The 14922-nt window shown below is 44.6% G+C and overlaps 1 protein-coding gene across 5 annotated transcripts in view; it reads left to right on the forward strand.

The window, feature by feature from the left end:
- Positions 1-14922, forward strand: part of SYCP2L (synaptonemal complex protein 2 like) — a 58560-nt gene that overhangs the window by 42309 nt on the left and 1329 nt on the right. For 4 of the 5 annotated variants that reach the window (XM_055570560.1, XM_055570558.1, XM_055570562.1 and 1 more), the window contains 5 exons: positions 5636-5737; positions 7963-8069; positions 9107-9198; positions 9402-9501; positions 9607-9665. In XM_055570560.1, coding sequence (XP_055426535.1) covers positions 5636-5737; positions 7963-8069; positions 9107-9198; positions 9402-9501; positions 9607-9665 — 460 coding nt within the window. The remainder of the gene's footprint in view (positions 1-5635; positions 5738-7962; positions 8070-9106; positions 9199-9401; positions 9502-9606; positions 9666-14922) is intronic. The other variant, XM_055570561.1, reaches the window with a different exon arrangement.

Consider the following 14922-nt stretch of genomic DNA (forward strand, 5'->3'; position numbering starts at 1 on the left):
TCAGGAGAGAAATGCGTTTTGTCTCCTAGGGATCCTGAAGCCTTCCCAGGCCTTTTCTAGGGATGTGCATGCTCCACGCTTTTCTTTCTCGGGGGAACCTCTGCAGACTGCGTTTTCTCTGCAACCCGCACAGCCAGGCCGGGTGCTGGCAGCCTCCGGTCGCTTCCCCTGGGGCTGGTGGGTGCTCACGCTCCGTGCTTCCTGCCGAATAGGCCTGGCTGTCTTACGAATGCTCAGTCAGTGCGCTGTGTTGTTGCTTAGTCGCTCAGTTGTGTCTGACTCTCTGCGACCCCGTGTACTGTAGCCCGCCAGGCTCCTCTGTCCTGTGGGATTTCCCAGGCAGGAATCCTGGAGTGCTCTTGGGAGTATGCAATATGAGCCAGCCCCAGGGTGGGCTTGTGAGCGGGCGAGGCGTCCAGATTGTTTGTGGTGTCCGTGGACCAGCTGCGGGGTTATCCCGTAGGTGATGCGTGCCCAGCAGCTCTTGAGAAAGCCTCCTTATGGGGTCCCTGAAGGCCTCCTTGTGTCCCTGAAGGCTTCCTTATGGGGCCCCTGAAGGCCTCCTTGTGTCCCTGAAGGCTTCCTTATGGGGCACCTGAGGCAGGTAGCAGGATCTGCGTCCCTTCGATACTCCCTGAGAACCCTGGATGCTGTTCTCCAAGCCCCTCCCCACCCCAGGCCATGCAGTGTACCTCAGGATTCTGGCTGGAGCAAGAAAGAAATTGTCTTCTTTGCCTGCGGTAGCTGAGCACTCACCCAGACACTCTCACCTTCTCCCGAGGGAGAAAGCTTGAGCTCAGGGGGTTTCTCTAGGTGCTGAGCTGGGCTGCCCTGAGCACACGCTGATGTGGCTCAAGTGATGGTCCTTGTTATCCTCTTGGATGCATCCAGTTGGATATTTTTCCTTGTCCAACAATGTGTCAGGTCTTCACACTGGATGCTCAGACTTCCACAAAGTCCCTTTGTCAGGTGATTTTCAAAAAACGGTGTCCTTTGGGGAAGTTCAGTTCAGTTCAGTCATTCAGTCGTGTCCGACTCTTTGTGACCCCATGAATCACAGCACGCCAGGCCTCCCTGTCCATCACCAACTCCCAGAGTTCACTCAAACTCACGTCCATCGAGTCAGTGATGCCATCCAGCCATCTCATCCTCTGTCGTCCCCTTCTCCTCCTGCCCCCAATCCCTCCCAACATCAGAGTCTTTTCCAATGAGTCAACTCTTCGCAGGAGGTGGCCAAAGTACTGGAGTTTCAGCTTTAGCATCATTCCTTCCAAAGAAATCCCAGGGCTGATCTCCTTCAGAAGGGACTGGTTGGATCTCCTTGCAGTCCAAGGGACTCTCAAGAGTCCTCTCCAACACCACAGGTCAAAAGCATCAATTCTTTGGCGCTCAGCCTTCTTCACAGTCCAACTCTCACATCCATACATGACCACAGGAAAAACCATAGCCTTGACTAGATGGATCTTTGTTGGCAAAGTAATGTCTCTGCTTTTCAATATGCTCTAGGTTGGTCATAACTTTTTTTCAAAGGAGTAAGCATCTTTTAATTTCACGGCTGCAGTCACCATCTGCAGTGATTTTGGAGCCCAAAAAATAAAGTCTGACACTTTTTCCACTGTTTCCCCATCTATTGCCATGAAGTGATGGGACCAGATGCCATGATCTTCATTTTCTGACTGTTGAGCTTTAAGCCAACTTTTTCCACTCTCCTCTTTCACTTTCATCAAGAGGCTTTTTAGTTCCTCTTTACTTTCTGCCATAAGGGTGGTGTCATCTGCATATCTGAGGTTATTGATATTTCTCCTGGCACTGTTGATTCCAGCTTGTGCTTCCTCCAGCCCAGCGTTTCTCATGATGTACTCTGCATATAAGTTAAATAAGTAGAGTGACAATATACAGCCTTGACGTACTCCTTTTCCTATTTGGAACCAGTCTATTGTTCCATGTCCAGTTCTAACTATTGCTTCCTGAACTGCATATAGGTTTCTCAAGAGGCAGGTCAGGTGGTCTGGTATTCCCATCTCTTTCAGAATTTTCCACAGTTTATTGCAATCCACACAATCAAAGACTTTGGCATAGTTAATAAAGCAGACATAGATTTTTTTCTGGAACTCCCTTGCTTTTTCCATGATCCAGCGGATGTTGGCAATTTGATCTTTGGTTCCTCTGCCTTTTCTAAATCCAGCTTGAACATCAGGAAGTTCACGGTTCACATATTGCTGAAGCCTTGTTGGAGAATTTTGAGCATTACTTTACTAGCGTGTGAGATGAGTGCAATTGTGAAGTAATTTGAGCATTCTTTGGTATTGCCTTTCTTTGGGATTGGAATGAAAACTGACCTTTTCCAGTCCTGTGGCCACTGCTGAGTTTTCCAAATTTGCTGGCATATTGAGTGCAGCACTTTCACAGCATCATCTTTCAGGATTTGAAATAGCTCAAGTGGAATTCCATCACCTCCACTAGCTTTGTTCGTAGTGATGCTTTCTAAGGCCCACTTGACTTCACATTCCAGGATGTCTGGCTCTAGGTCAGTGATCACACCATCGTGATTATCTGGGTCATGAAGCTCTTTTTTGTACAGTTCTTCTGTGTATTCTTGCCACCTCTTCTTAATTTCTTCTGCTTCTGTTAGGTCCATACCATTTCTGTCCTTTTTCGAGCCCATCTTTGCATAAAATGTTCCCTTGGTATCTCCTGTTTGGCTCTTTTGCTCATGGGCTGTTGTTTTAATGTTTTCTCTGGAATTTTGGATGTGCTGGGCTCCCAGAGCTATGAGCAGACAGGATGACTGATTACTCATGACTTTGCATTTTGCTCTCATCGTGTACCTTCTTTGAAAGGGGCTTCCCAGGCGGCTCAGTAGTGAAGAAAGTGCCTGCAATGCAGGAGACCTGAGTTCGATCCCTGAGTCAGAAAGATCCCCTGGAGAAGCAAATAGCAACCCACTCCAATATTCTTGCCTGGAAAATCCCATGGATGGAGGAGCCTGACAGGCCACAGTCCTTGAGGTCACAAAGAGTCACACATGACTTAGTGACTAAACAGCAACAACAGAACTTAGAAAGAAGAATAAGAAAGTTAGAAAATGAATAAGAAACTTAGAAAATGCTGTCATGTAGTGGTGAGCCTCTGCAGAATTCTGTGTTTGAATAATTATCTATACATACTCAGAAATCAGTATTTATTATTAATTGGTTTGTGTGCATGCTCTCAGTCATGTCTGACTCTTTGCGACCCCATGGACTGTAGCCCACCAGGTTCCTCTGTCCATGGGATTCTCCAGGCAGGAACACTGCAGTGGGTTGTCATGCCCTCTTCCAGGGGATCTTCCCAACCCAGGAATCAAACCCGCAGCTCTTGAGTCTCCTGCATTGGCAGTCGAAATGCATTAATCCAGACAAAATATTTTTCAGTGGTCTCCATCAGGCTGATAAATTCAACAATAAAGATTGTCTTTAACTTTCAGATTCTTAGCATAGTACACATTGGTAGAATAAACAGAGGAACTGGCATTAGGAAAGTACCTCCATAGGAAGGGTATTTTGATAAAAAAAAAAAAGACTTTTCTTGTCCTAGTGAAGGCTCTTGACCTTTATCATTTATAGCCACATGGTGTCACTTCAGAGTAAGATTTTTTTTAATGCCTCAACTTCGGAGAACTTGGCTCTTCATGCACTAAAAACTTTTTCATCGGAAATATGAGTGAGTAAATGCAATATGGACACCAGATTATTCACTACATACAACCTGTGCCTAAAATAAGTTCAGAAGCTCCTCAGATTGCAAAAGCCCTCACCTTTCACAGCGATGAAGACAGCTGTGTCCAAAAGCAAGTGGACACTCCTTTAGCAGCCACCAAGAGAACCAGCATTCATTCGAGATCACCTTAGTTTCGGCCACGGTGTGTTTACTGACTGTGTTCGTTTTTTAAGTGCTGCGTGTACATAGTTTTAGCCCCTTTATGAGAATGTCCAAAGGTCCTGGTTCAAAGAGGCATGCAGTTGCCATGGAAACAAAGCTGAGTCAGCTGCATCACTTAGGACCTGCATGCTTTAACGAGTGCGCTGATTTCCCTAGAGGAGCTTGTTCTCTCTGGAGAGCCGCTCCTCTATTTCAGGTAAAGTAATTTACAAGATTGCCCCTTCCAAAGGGTTTTCTGTGCCAGATTATTTCCATGTCGCTGAAGTGGGCCCTCTGGGATGATCCCCATATAGTAGGTTCACAAATTCCAAGCAGCTTGTTCAGGGAACCATCACGGTATTTACACAGGGTTCCTGGATTCCTCTCTCCATTGGAGGTAACTATTATATCGTCTGTGCCGGTAGATGCTTTGTTTTTCACGGGTGGGGCATGAACATTCAAGGCCATGCTTTCAGCTATTGCTACAAATGTTGTCAGGAGGGGGCGGGGGACCCAGAAGAAGCAAAAGAGGCAGAAAGGAGAGAAATGTAAAGAAACATAGTAGTTGTTCATGGGTGCCTAACTGGGGCTAGCTAGAATTCTTTCTAAGTGGTTTCTTTGGGTCTTGACCGGGGTGTAGGCACCATGTGAGATTTAAGCCTGAGTGCTGTTTGTTTTGAGGCTGGAAGAGGACTGGGCTGTGTCTGGATTCTTCCCTGGATTTTAAAAAATCATTTAGCCTTGAAACAGGGCAGTTCAGTTCAGTTCAGTCGCTCAGTCGGGTCCGACTCTTTGCAACCCCATGAATCACAGCACGCCAGGCCTCCCTGTCCATCACCAACTCCCAGAGTTCACTCAAAATCACGTCCATCGAGTCAGTGATGCCATCCAGCCATCTCATCCTCTGTCGTCCCCTTCTCCTCCTGCCCCCAATCCCTCCCAGCATCAGAGTCTTTTCCAGACTCCCTAGCAAATACCCATCCGACTCGATGGACATGAGTTTGAGCAAGCTATGGGAGTTGATGATGGACAGGGAGGCCTGGCGTGCTGTAATTCATGGGGTCGCAAAGAGTCAGACCCGACTGAGCGACTGAACTGAACTGATACTTTTCAAACAAAGGAACACACGTGAATCTTAGAGCAGTGAAAAGAGATAGTTGCACCTCTCCAGGTTGAGAGTATTGCTTATGCTTTTCACTTTTTGAAAAAAAAAAAAAAAAACGAGAGAAGCTGGATGTGAGCTCTTTCAGGTTCCAAGGGAGAATGTGATCACTCACACTAGTGAGGCCCTCGTTGGTGAGACGGCCCTCAGTCCGGTGCTGAGGCTCCACATCACCAGCAGGTGGCGCCCTCCTTGAGCTGATCCGATCAGCTTCCAAGGGCCAGGCGGCCTGGAAACCTTGCTACCTTGCCCCTTTAGCCGGGAGCCCTGGTTGATGCCAACCATTACTGCTTTCCATTTGAGCCAGCCCGTATCCTGGAAAGGAGAGTGCTCCTGCATGTCACTGAGCTCATCAAAGGATGCTCGGGTCCTCTTCAGGCATCAGCACACCTCGTTCTTTGAGACGTGCCCTTAGTCAACGTGCCAAATGATAAGCAATTTGTAACAAGGCAGGAACACGTTTCACTTGCTGCTTATCATGGCTAGATATTCACTGGCGAAAAGAGAGCAAGATAAATCTGGGAACAAGGAGACGTGTGTGTGTGATTATCAGTGTGTTCCGCTTGCCTTCAGACAGAGCAGACCGTCACGGCGCTAAGTGGAAACAGCCATGGCTGGAAGATGGTGGTGAACCAGGGGCCCTTTCCTCGGTGGCAGAAGAAGCTGAGTTGGCAGGTAACGCCGGGCACCCAGATGTTTCAGATGTGTGAGCACTGAGAGCCCCACTGTGAACTACAAGGCAGCTAGAGTTTTAAGATCATAGTGGCTGCAGGAGCCAAAAAACGAAGTGCTTTGTCTTCAGACATAAGTAAATCGTTGCACAGACTGTAGATAAGAGCAAATACTATCTCCTCCTGGCATTTTGATTTCTGCCTCTTAAGTCTTGGTGGCAACTTCCAGGCCCCAAATGTTCTTAAACTTATAGGTATCTGCTTTAGTATAGCCAAATGTTTGTGTTAGAAATATCCACTCCACAGATGAAGGAGAATGATCTGAAATGTCTGCGTACGTGGGGTTGGCCTTCTGGATGAGCAGCACGCCTATCCTTTGAGACCAAAGGCTCTAAGAAGGCAAATTTGGAGGCCCCCAGGTACTCGAAGTGGGTGGTGAGAGCCGGGCAGCCCTGCATTCCGATCCTGGAGCTGTCGGTGTGAGCTCGCACCAGTTGTGTGATCTGTGTGAAAAGTGGACGTGAACAGTACCTGCTTCACTTGGATTTTCTGAGAATTAAATGAGTTGGTCCACACAGTGCCAGACCCTTCGTGAGCCCTTTTAAAGCCTCTTGGCACCCAGAAGCTGTTAAACGCCAGTCCCTAGAATGTCTTACCCATCACGTTATCCTAGAGACCTCTAACAACACCTCAGCCTGCTTCTTAGACATACTCTGATTTAAGGTGCAATCAGTTGCTCTGGTTTTAGAAAAGGCAGAGGAACCAGAGATCAAATTGCCAACATCTGCTGGATCATCGAAAAAGCAAGAGAGTTCCAGAAAAACATCTATTTCTGCTTTCTTGACTATGCCAAAGCCTTTGACTGTGTGGATCACAATAAACTGTGGAAAATTCTGAAAGAGATGGGAATACCAGACCACCTGACCTGCCTCTTGAGAAATTTGTATGTAGGTCAGGAAGCAACAGTTAGAACTGGACATGGAACAACAGACTGGTTCCAAATAGGAAAAAGAGTACGTTAAGGCTATATATTGTCCCCCTGTTTATTTAACTTATATGCAGAGTACATCATGAGAAACGCTGGGCTGGAAGAAACACAAGCTGGAATCAAGATTGCCAGGAGAAATATCAATAACCTAAGATATGCAGATGACACCACCCTTATGGCAGAAAGTGAAGAGGAACTCAAAAGCCTCTTGATGAAAGTGAAAGTGGAGAGTGAAAAAGTTGGCTTAAGGCTCAACATTCAGAAAATGAAGATCATGGCATCCGGTCCCACCACTTCATGGGAAATAGATGGGGAAACAGTGGAAACAGTGTCAGACTTTATTTTTGGGCTCCAAAATTACTGCAGATGGTGACTGCAGCCATGAAATTAAAAGATGCTTACTCCTTGGAAGGAAAGTTATGACCAAGCTAGATGGCATATTCAAAAGCAGAGACATTACGTTGCCAACAAAGGTTTGTCTAGTCAAGGCTATGGTTTTTCTTGTGATCATGAATGGATGTGAGAGTTGGACTGTGAAGAAGGCTGAGCGCTGAAGAATTGATGGTTTTGAACTGTGGTGTTGGAGAAGACTCTTGAGAGTCCCTTGGACTGCAAGGAGATCCAACCAGTCCCTTCTGAAGGAGATCAGCCCTGGGATTTCTTTGGAGGGAATGATGCTAAAGCTGAAACTCCAGTACTTTGGCCACCTCATGCGAAAAGTTGACTCATTGGAAAAGACTCTGATGCTGGGAGGGATTGGGGGCAGGAGGAGAAGGGGACGACAGAGGATGAGATGGCTGGATGGCATCACTGACTCGATGGACGTGAGTTTGAGTGAACTCTGGGAGTTGGTGATGGACAGGGAGGCCTGGCGTGCTGTGATTCATGGGGTCGCAAAGAGTCAGACACTGATCTGATCAGTTGCTCTGATTTAAAGTATTGGGAAAGTTTGTTGAAATGAGCCCTTGCCAGACAGTAAGTTTTGGTGGGAAGCTGCGTGAAGCATCGTCTGAGGACTCTTGGCTCAAGCTGGTCTGGTCAGTCACGGTTGGAGTCAGTCTTGCTGCAGCCGTGGACTTCTGTGGGTCACGAAGTCTGTGACCCACAGAAGCCAGCGGGTCTTCTCTGGCTCATGCCTGAGTTTCTAAAGGACTTTCCATGCTCTGGGCAGCAGGCAGGCTGAGCACACCTACTTTGAGCCCTTTGTTAGTTTTACTTAATGTTCTATTCTTCTTGTGCAGAAGGCATTTCAACTTCATCCTTAAACGTTCCGCCAGAGCACTTAAAAGGTTCTGTGATGATCTCTGCTTTTGAAAACTTCACTAGAGAACTGAAAAGAAACTATGAGGTAATGGCCCAGTAAAAATGAAAAGCTAGCTCGTTATGCATTTGAAGTAACAGGTTCACATTCATTAGCACCACTGTGGTCCTTCCTGTGTGAAGGTGTGCCTGAGTCTCTGGGGAGGTCCATTGTTCTAGCTGTGGTTGCTGACTTTAGTGTCTTTGTGAGCTGTGGTTTGTATTTATAAGACAGCTGTTCTGGGGACTTCCCTGGTGGTCCAGTGGGTAAGAATCCGAGCTTCTGCTGCAGGGTGTGTGGGTTCGATCCCTGGTTGGGGAACTAATATCCCACATGCTGCACAGTGTGGCTCTCCGCCAAAAACCCAAAAACAAAACCCCAGCTTAAACCAGGTCAGCTATTCCATGTCCATTTGCTCTCGTGGAATCAGATGGACCTGTATGGAAAGGCTTTGGTTTTTGTTGATTGCAGTCTCAGAAAACTGGACAAGCGGAAAGCATTGATTTGGTCACAGCCATAGACAAGGAAGGGAGGGCCAGGGGACCGCGTGGATGAGAGAGGCATCCGGGACGGAGACGCAGGTGGACTGGGTGTGGGTGGTCAGCTGACTAGGGCAAATCTTCGAGATGCCACACGTGCAGGCTGTCACAGAACCTTGTCTGCAAGAGGACTTTGAAACCATTTGTGTCCCGTCCATTTCCCTACTGTTTATAAATCCCTAAGGAATTATTTGTTAGCACATTTGAGAAAAGTACTTATGATCTCACCCTAATGTATATTCATTGAACTAACTTGAAAGATCTCCAGTCTTATTTTTTGCAATACTAATGTAAGCTGGTTTATAATGGAAATTTGTTTGTGATACTCAATATGTGTATCAGTGGCATGAATACAAGTTTTCCTATTTTAGCTTATTGTCCTTTATTGATATCAAACCTGAGGTAATATATGAAATGCACAGTGCTTTAGTGATGTTTGCTGTGAATATTACGTGCGGGCAACATCTTTTTAATATGAAGACTACATCCAATTTATGTAGTTCTGTTTAACCCGGATGTGCTCATTTTGTTGTTGTTATGGTTTAGCTTAGGTACAGAAGGAGCCCACTTTATTCAAAAAATGCAAAGGAAGTACCAGATTGCCTGATAGAACTTTTAAACCAGATATATCATCGCAGGTAAGTGTTGGGTTTCAACGCAAGTTTATGGAATTGTGATTCCTCAAAAGAACATTTCCAAGGGGAAAGAAGAGAAAGGAGATGTATATTCTTAAGACAAGAAACATCTAGAGAAACATATGGACTATCTTTGCAATAAGATTAGAGATGTCTTTGTCACATCCAGCGGTCTGGTGAAATTTGTTGCTCTTGTTTTTTCTCAGACTGAATAAACTGGAACAGTTCCACAGTTTTGTTCTTCAAGAGCTGAGCAATCTTGACAAGGATTTCGAGGTTCTTCAACGCCTCGAGGACGATGTTCTCGTAAGTTCTTTTTGTTTGGAACATTCTCTGTGACTTAAGAGGATTTGTTCTGGTGTAGAAAAACTGTCAACCACTTCAACCAACCCAAATCTTGTTCAATTTTAGGAATTTTTGGGGAAGCAGTCAGCTGACCTGAAATCATTCTGTGAACTGCAGCTGCAGAGGTATTTTGTTTTTGTTTTTGTTTTTAACAAGTATCTTTCCTAGAAGTATCTTCGTTGAAGTAGGAGGTATTTAGCTAAAGCATGAGTGGTTGATGTTGGTAAAACCTTACTTAGGTAGCTAATTAGCTGCATCTTTTCTAACCAGCCGCTTCTGTGGGACTCCCTGGGCATAGAGTATGGCTTACAATACCCATCAAGACATATACATTTTGAAAAGCATAAAAAGGATCATGAAAACTTCATTTTTTTTTTGATACACATTGTTTTTTTTTAAGCAAGATTTTAAAAAATTAAAACAGATTTTGAGAAAAATATCGAGGTTCCTGAGTGAACAGTTGATTTTCAGTTAAACTGAACTGTGTACTTAATAGAATACATTCTGCACACCTTATATACGTAGTGTATGTAGACATTTTTTTTTTTATTTTTCAATTTTATTTACGTGGTTTATTTTTGGCTGTGCTGGGTCTTCGTTGCTGCATCAAAGTCTCTCTAGTTGCGGTGAGGGAAGGCTGCTCTTCGTTGCGGGGTGCAGGCTTCTCACGGCAGCGGCTTTCTCGTTGCAGAGCAGGGCTCTAGGCGTGCGGGCTTCCGTAGTTGTCGAGTGTAGGCTCAGGAGTTGCAGTGCAGGGACTCAGGTGCCCCCGAGGGGTGTGGGATCTTCCCGGACCAGGGATCGAACCTGCGTCCCCTGCATTGGCAGGCGGATTCTTAACCACTGGACCACCAGGAGAGTCCAGTTTTAAACATGTATGTATACATTTTAAAACAACATGTGGGTTTATCTTGCTGGGTGTTCCTCTCACTGTGGTTAGCCCATGTCCATTCTGAGGCTGCTGCTTCTGTCCATTTGGAATCGTTTCCTCTTTCTAGAGGGGAGGAAGTGGGCAAATGGATAGTGAAGTCCTTTACTCTGGTGCTAGTGCCCTGGGAGGAATTCTAGTGTTTTTTTCTTTCTTGAATCAAAAGGGATCCCTATGTACATTTACACTAGCTAAAGCCTTCTCTATCACATAAGAATCAGCTTTTGTCACAGAAATCTGTCATGTGGTTTCAAAAAGGATATTATTCTGATCATATCAGGTATTTCAAACCAGAACAAAAACTGTCAATGTTTGAATTAGCCATCCTACTGTTTTCTCAGTTAATACAAGAAATAACATTGACAGTGTAGCCTCTAGATTTCCAAAGTTTTTCCAAACACACATCCCACTCTGTGCAGCGTTCATTACGCATGATGATAGTGGATAGCCATTTCAGATCTCTTCACTAAATGCCCATGGTTGTTAAGAATGGTTCTCAAGCTGGTTGGAATTAAGACCTCTTAACACTTTTAAAATTTATTGAGGATCCCCAGAAAGCTTTGGCTTTGTCAATTCTGTCTGTGAATATGTTCCACATTAAAAATTGAGACTCAGTTTTTTTTAAAATTTTAAAATAGTATATTTATTGTCATGTAGGAAATATTCTGAGACAGTTTTTGAAATGTGTTCCTTTAAAAAGAACAGTAATTGTTGATGTATGGCAGAAACCAGCACAATATGGTAAAGCAATTTTCCTTCAATTAAAAAGTAGATTTAAAAAATTAAAAGAACAGTAATAAATGTTTACCTATTGATATAAATAACAGATTTTTATGAAAAATAACCAGACTTTTCAAAACAAGAACTATGAGAAGATTAGTGTTGTTTTGTGCTTTTGCAGATCTCTAATGTCTGGCTTAATCAGTTCAGTCGCTCAGTCATATCCGACTCTTTGCGACCCCATAGACTGCAGCACACCAGGCTTCCCTGTGCATCACCAACCCTCAGAGTTTACTCAAACTCATGTCCATCAACTCGGTGATGCCATCCAACCATCTCATCCTCTGTTGTCCCTTCTCCTGCGTTCAGTCTTTCCCAGCATCGGGGCCTTTTCCAGTGAGTCAGTTCTTCGCATCAGGTGGCCAAAGTATTGGAGCTTGGGCTTCAGTATCAGTCCGTCCAATGAACACCCGGGACTGATCTCCTTTAGGATGGACTGGTTGGATCTCCTTGCAGTCCAAGGGACTCTCAAGAGTCTTCTCTGACACCACAGTTCAAAAGCATCAATTCTTCAGTGCTCAGCTTTCTTTATAGTCCAACTTTCACATCCATACATGACTACTGGAAAAACCATAGCTTTGACTAGATGGACCTTTGTTGGCAAAGTAATGTCTCTGCTTTTTAATATGCTGTCTAGGTTGGTCATAGCTTTTCTTCCAAGGAGCAAGCATCTTTTAATTTCATAACTGCAGTCACCATCTGCAGTGATTTTGGAACCCAAGAAAATAATGTCACTATTTCCATTGTTTCCCCATCTATTTGCCATGAGGTGATGGGACCAGATGCCATGATCTTAGTTTTCTGAATGTTGAGCTTTAAGCCAGCTTTTTCACTCTCCTCTTTTGCTTTCATCAAGAGGCTCTTTAGTTCTTCTTCACTTTCTGCCATAAGGGTGGTGTTATCTGCATATCTGAGGTTATTGATATTTCTCCCGGCAGTCTTGATTCCAGCTTGTGCTTCCTCAGCCCAGCATTTCTCATGATGTACTCTGCATAGAAGTTAAATAAGCAGGGTGACAATATACAGCCTTGACATACTCCTTTTCCTATTTGGAACCAGTCTGTTGTTCCATGTCCAGTTCTAACTGTTGCTTCTTGATCTCTGTACAGGTTTCTCAGGAGGCAAGTCAGGTGGTCTGGTTTTCTCATCTCTTTAAGAATTTTCCACAATTTGTTGTGATCCACACAGTCTGCCTTAATAAGGGCCTCTATATCTGCTTCTGAATTCCATCCATCGTGACACCACACATCAGGTAGCCTCTGAAAAACTCCACTGTATGTTTGTAGAGAGAGTAGGAATGAAGGAAGCAAATTTTGTGCTAGTTTTCATCACAGTATTACCAGAATAGTTTTGACCTCACAGAATCTTTGAAACCTTAGACATCCCAAAGGCTCACACTTTGGGAACTGCTGGTAGTGGTGTGTGTGTGTCTGTGTGTGTGTGTGTGTGTGTGTAGACTGGGAAAGTTCTGCTTTTATTGGTGGAGAGAGAAGGAAAGGGGTGTGGCTGGATCTTAAAGGCTGGATGTGAGTGTACATTAGATTTGTGGTTTCAGCATCTGAATGGAGCTGTCAAGTGGGTAACCGGATAGTCAAGACTGAAACTCATGGTGGAGGGTCTGACAACGAGGCCGGATGAGTTGACTTAGGGACCAGTTACAGAGAGAAGTTGTTCCAGGACAGAATCCTTGGGATGCTCCAGGGAGCTGAAGTTTGGTAAGGGAGAGGAAGCCAGCAGAAGAGGGTGAGAGGATGGTGCGAGGAGGGGGTGGTGTTGCAGAGGGTGAGAAGATGTGTGCGCATGCATATGTAGTGAGAGGTCTGGATTCTAGGAGATTCTCATCAAAATGTCAACCATGGTTATTTCTGTGTGGTGACATTTTAGTTGACTTGACTTTTCTAACTTAGGCTGTTCTGTATTTTTTTAGATGTAGTGCAAGATATAAATGACTTTGGGCTTCCCTGGTGGCTAAGATGGTAAGGAGTCCACCCTGCAGTGCAGGAGACCTGGGTTTGATCCCTGGGTCAGGAAGATCCCCTGGAGCAGGGAATGGCAATCCACTCCAGTACTTTTGCCTGGAGAATTCCATGCCGCAGTCTGACGGGCTACAGTCCATAGGGTTGCAAAGAGTTGGACACAACTGAGCTACTAACACTTTCACTTTCATAAATGACTCTTGTGTAATAAACTCAAACAACATAACATTTATCAAGTAAGTGAATTTTCCTCTCTCCCTAACCTTCCCTCTTTTATATGATCCAGAGAGAACTATCTCTTTACTATTTAGTATATATTCTTCTTGATTTTTTTTCTGTTTCAGTTCAGTCGCTCAGTCGTGTCCAACTCTTTGTGACCCCATGGACTGCAGCATGCCAGGCTTCCCTGTCCATCACCAACTCCTGGAGCTTGCTCAAACTCACGTCCGTCGAGTTGGTGATGCCATCCAACCATCTCATTCTCTATCATCCCCTTCTCCTCCCGCCTTCAGTCTTTCCCAGCATCAGGGTCTTTTCCAGTGAGTCAGTTCTTCGCATCAGGTGGCCAAAGTATTGGAGTTTCAGCTTCAGCATCAGTCCTTCCAATGAATATTCAGGACTGATTTCCTTTAGGATGGACTGGTTGGATCTCCTTGCAGTCCAAGGGACTCTCAAGAGTCTTCTCCAACACCACAGTTTAAAAGCATCAGTTTCTCGGTGCTCAGCTATGTTTCTGTGTTTACATAAGAATATATACAAACATCTTGATAAGTTTCAGTACGTATATTTTAAGTAACATAAATGACATACTAAATTTTATGTGCATTTTTCTTCCTTTGTTCTCTCAGTAACAGAAGTAGGATTTCTTTCCAAGTCAGTAATAAGGATCTGCTAATTTTTAAAATAACTGTAGCTGTTCTAGTTTATGGGTCTATTATACTTTCACATTTGATTTACTGTTGATGAGCATTCAGATTATTTTAAATTATCACAAACAAATCTTAGTGAATACCCTTGTAACTGTATCTTGAATGACTTTCAGTATCAGGGAAACATTACAGTTTTATTTGGGGAAAACAAAAATAACAAAATCTCCAAGTCAAAATAGTACTAAAAGAGGATATGGATAAAAGCCTAATCTGGGCTAAGTATATTAGAATTCCAGCCCTAGTGGGGAATTGGATCTAATGCGAATTAAATGTATGTGTTATGATCAGTCATGTATAAGAGAAATCAGACTCCAGAAGCTGAACCAAATAGAGGTTTTGTTTGAATCCTGTGAGCAGTAGCTCACAGAGGGATTTTGTCCAAGGCTGGTGCTGAGCTCAGTCATGTCTGACTCTTTGAGACCCCCATGGCCCGCTAGGCTCCTCTGTCCATGGGATTCTCCAGGGCAAGAATACTGGAGTGGGCTGCCGTTTCCTTCTCCGGGGGATCTTTCCAACCCAAGGATCAAACCTCTATCTCCTGTGTCTCCTGCCTTGCAGGCAGATTCTTCTCTGGCTGAGTCATCGGGGAAACCCATCCAAGGCTGGTATGGCAGCTTTGAGTGCTAGTTAGGGATGCAGGTTGTTTTCACTTCCTGCTCTGTTATCTTTCCTTTGGTTTTGGGTTTCATGGTCACAGAACAGCAGCTCTACCTTCAAGCACATCTGCTCTCCAGGCAGGGAGGGGCAGGCAGATGGTGAAGGATTTGGT

Source organism: Bubalus kerabau, chromosome 3 (genome assembly GCF_029407905.1).
Source record: "Bubalus kerabau isolate K-KA32 ecotype Philippines breed swamp buffalo chromosome 3, PCC_UOA_SB_1v2, whole genome shotgun sequence".
NCBI classification, from domain to species: Eukaryota; Metazoa; Chordata; class Mammalia; order Artiodactyla; family Bovidae; genus Bubalus; species Bubalus kerabau.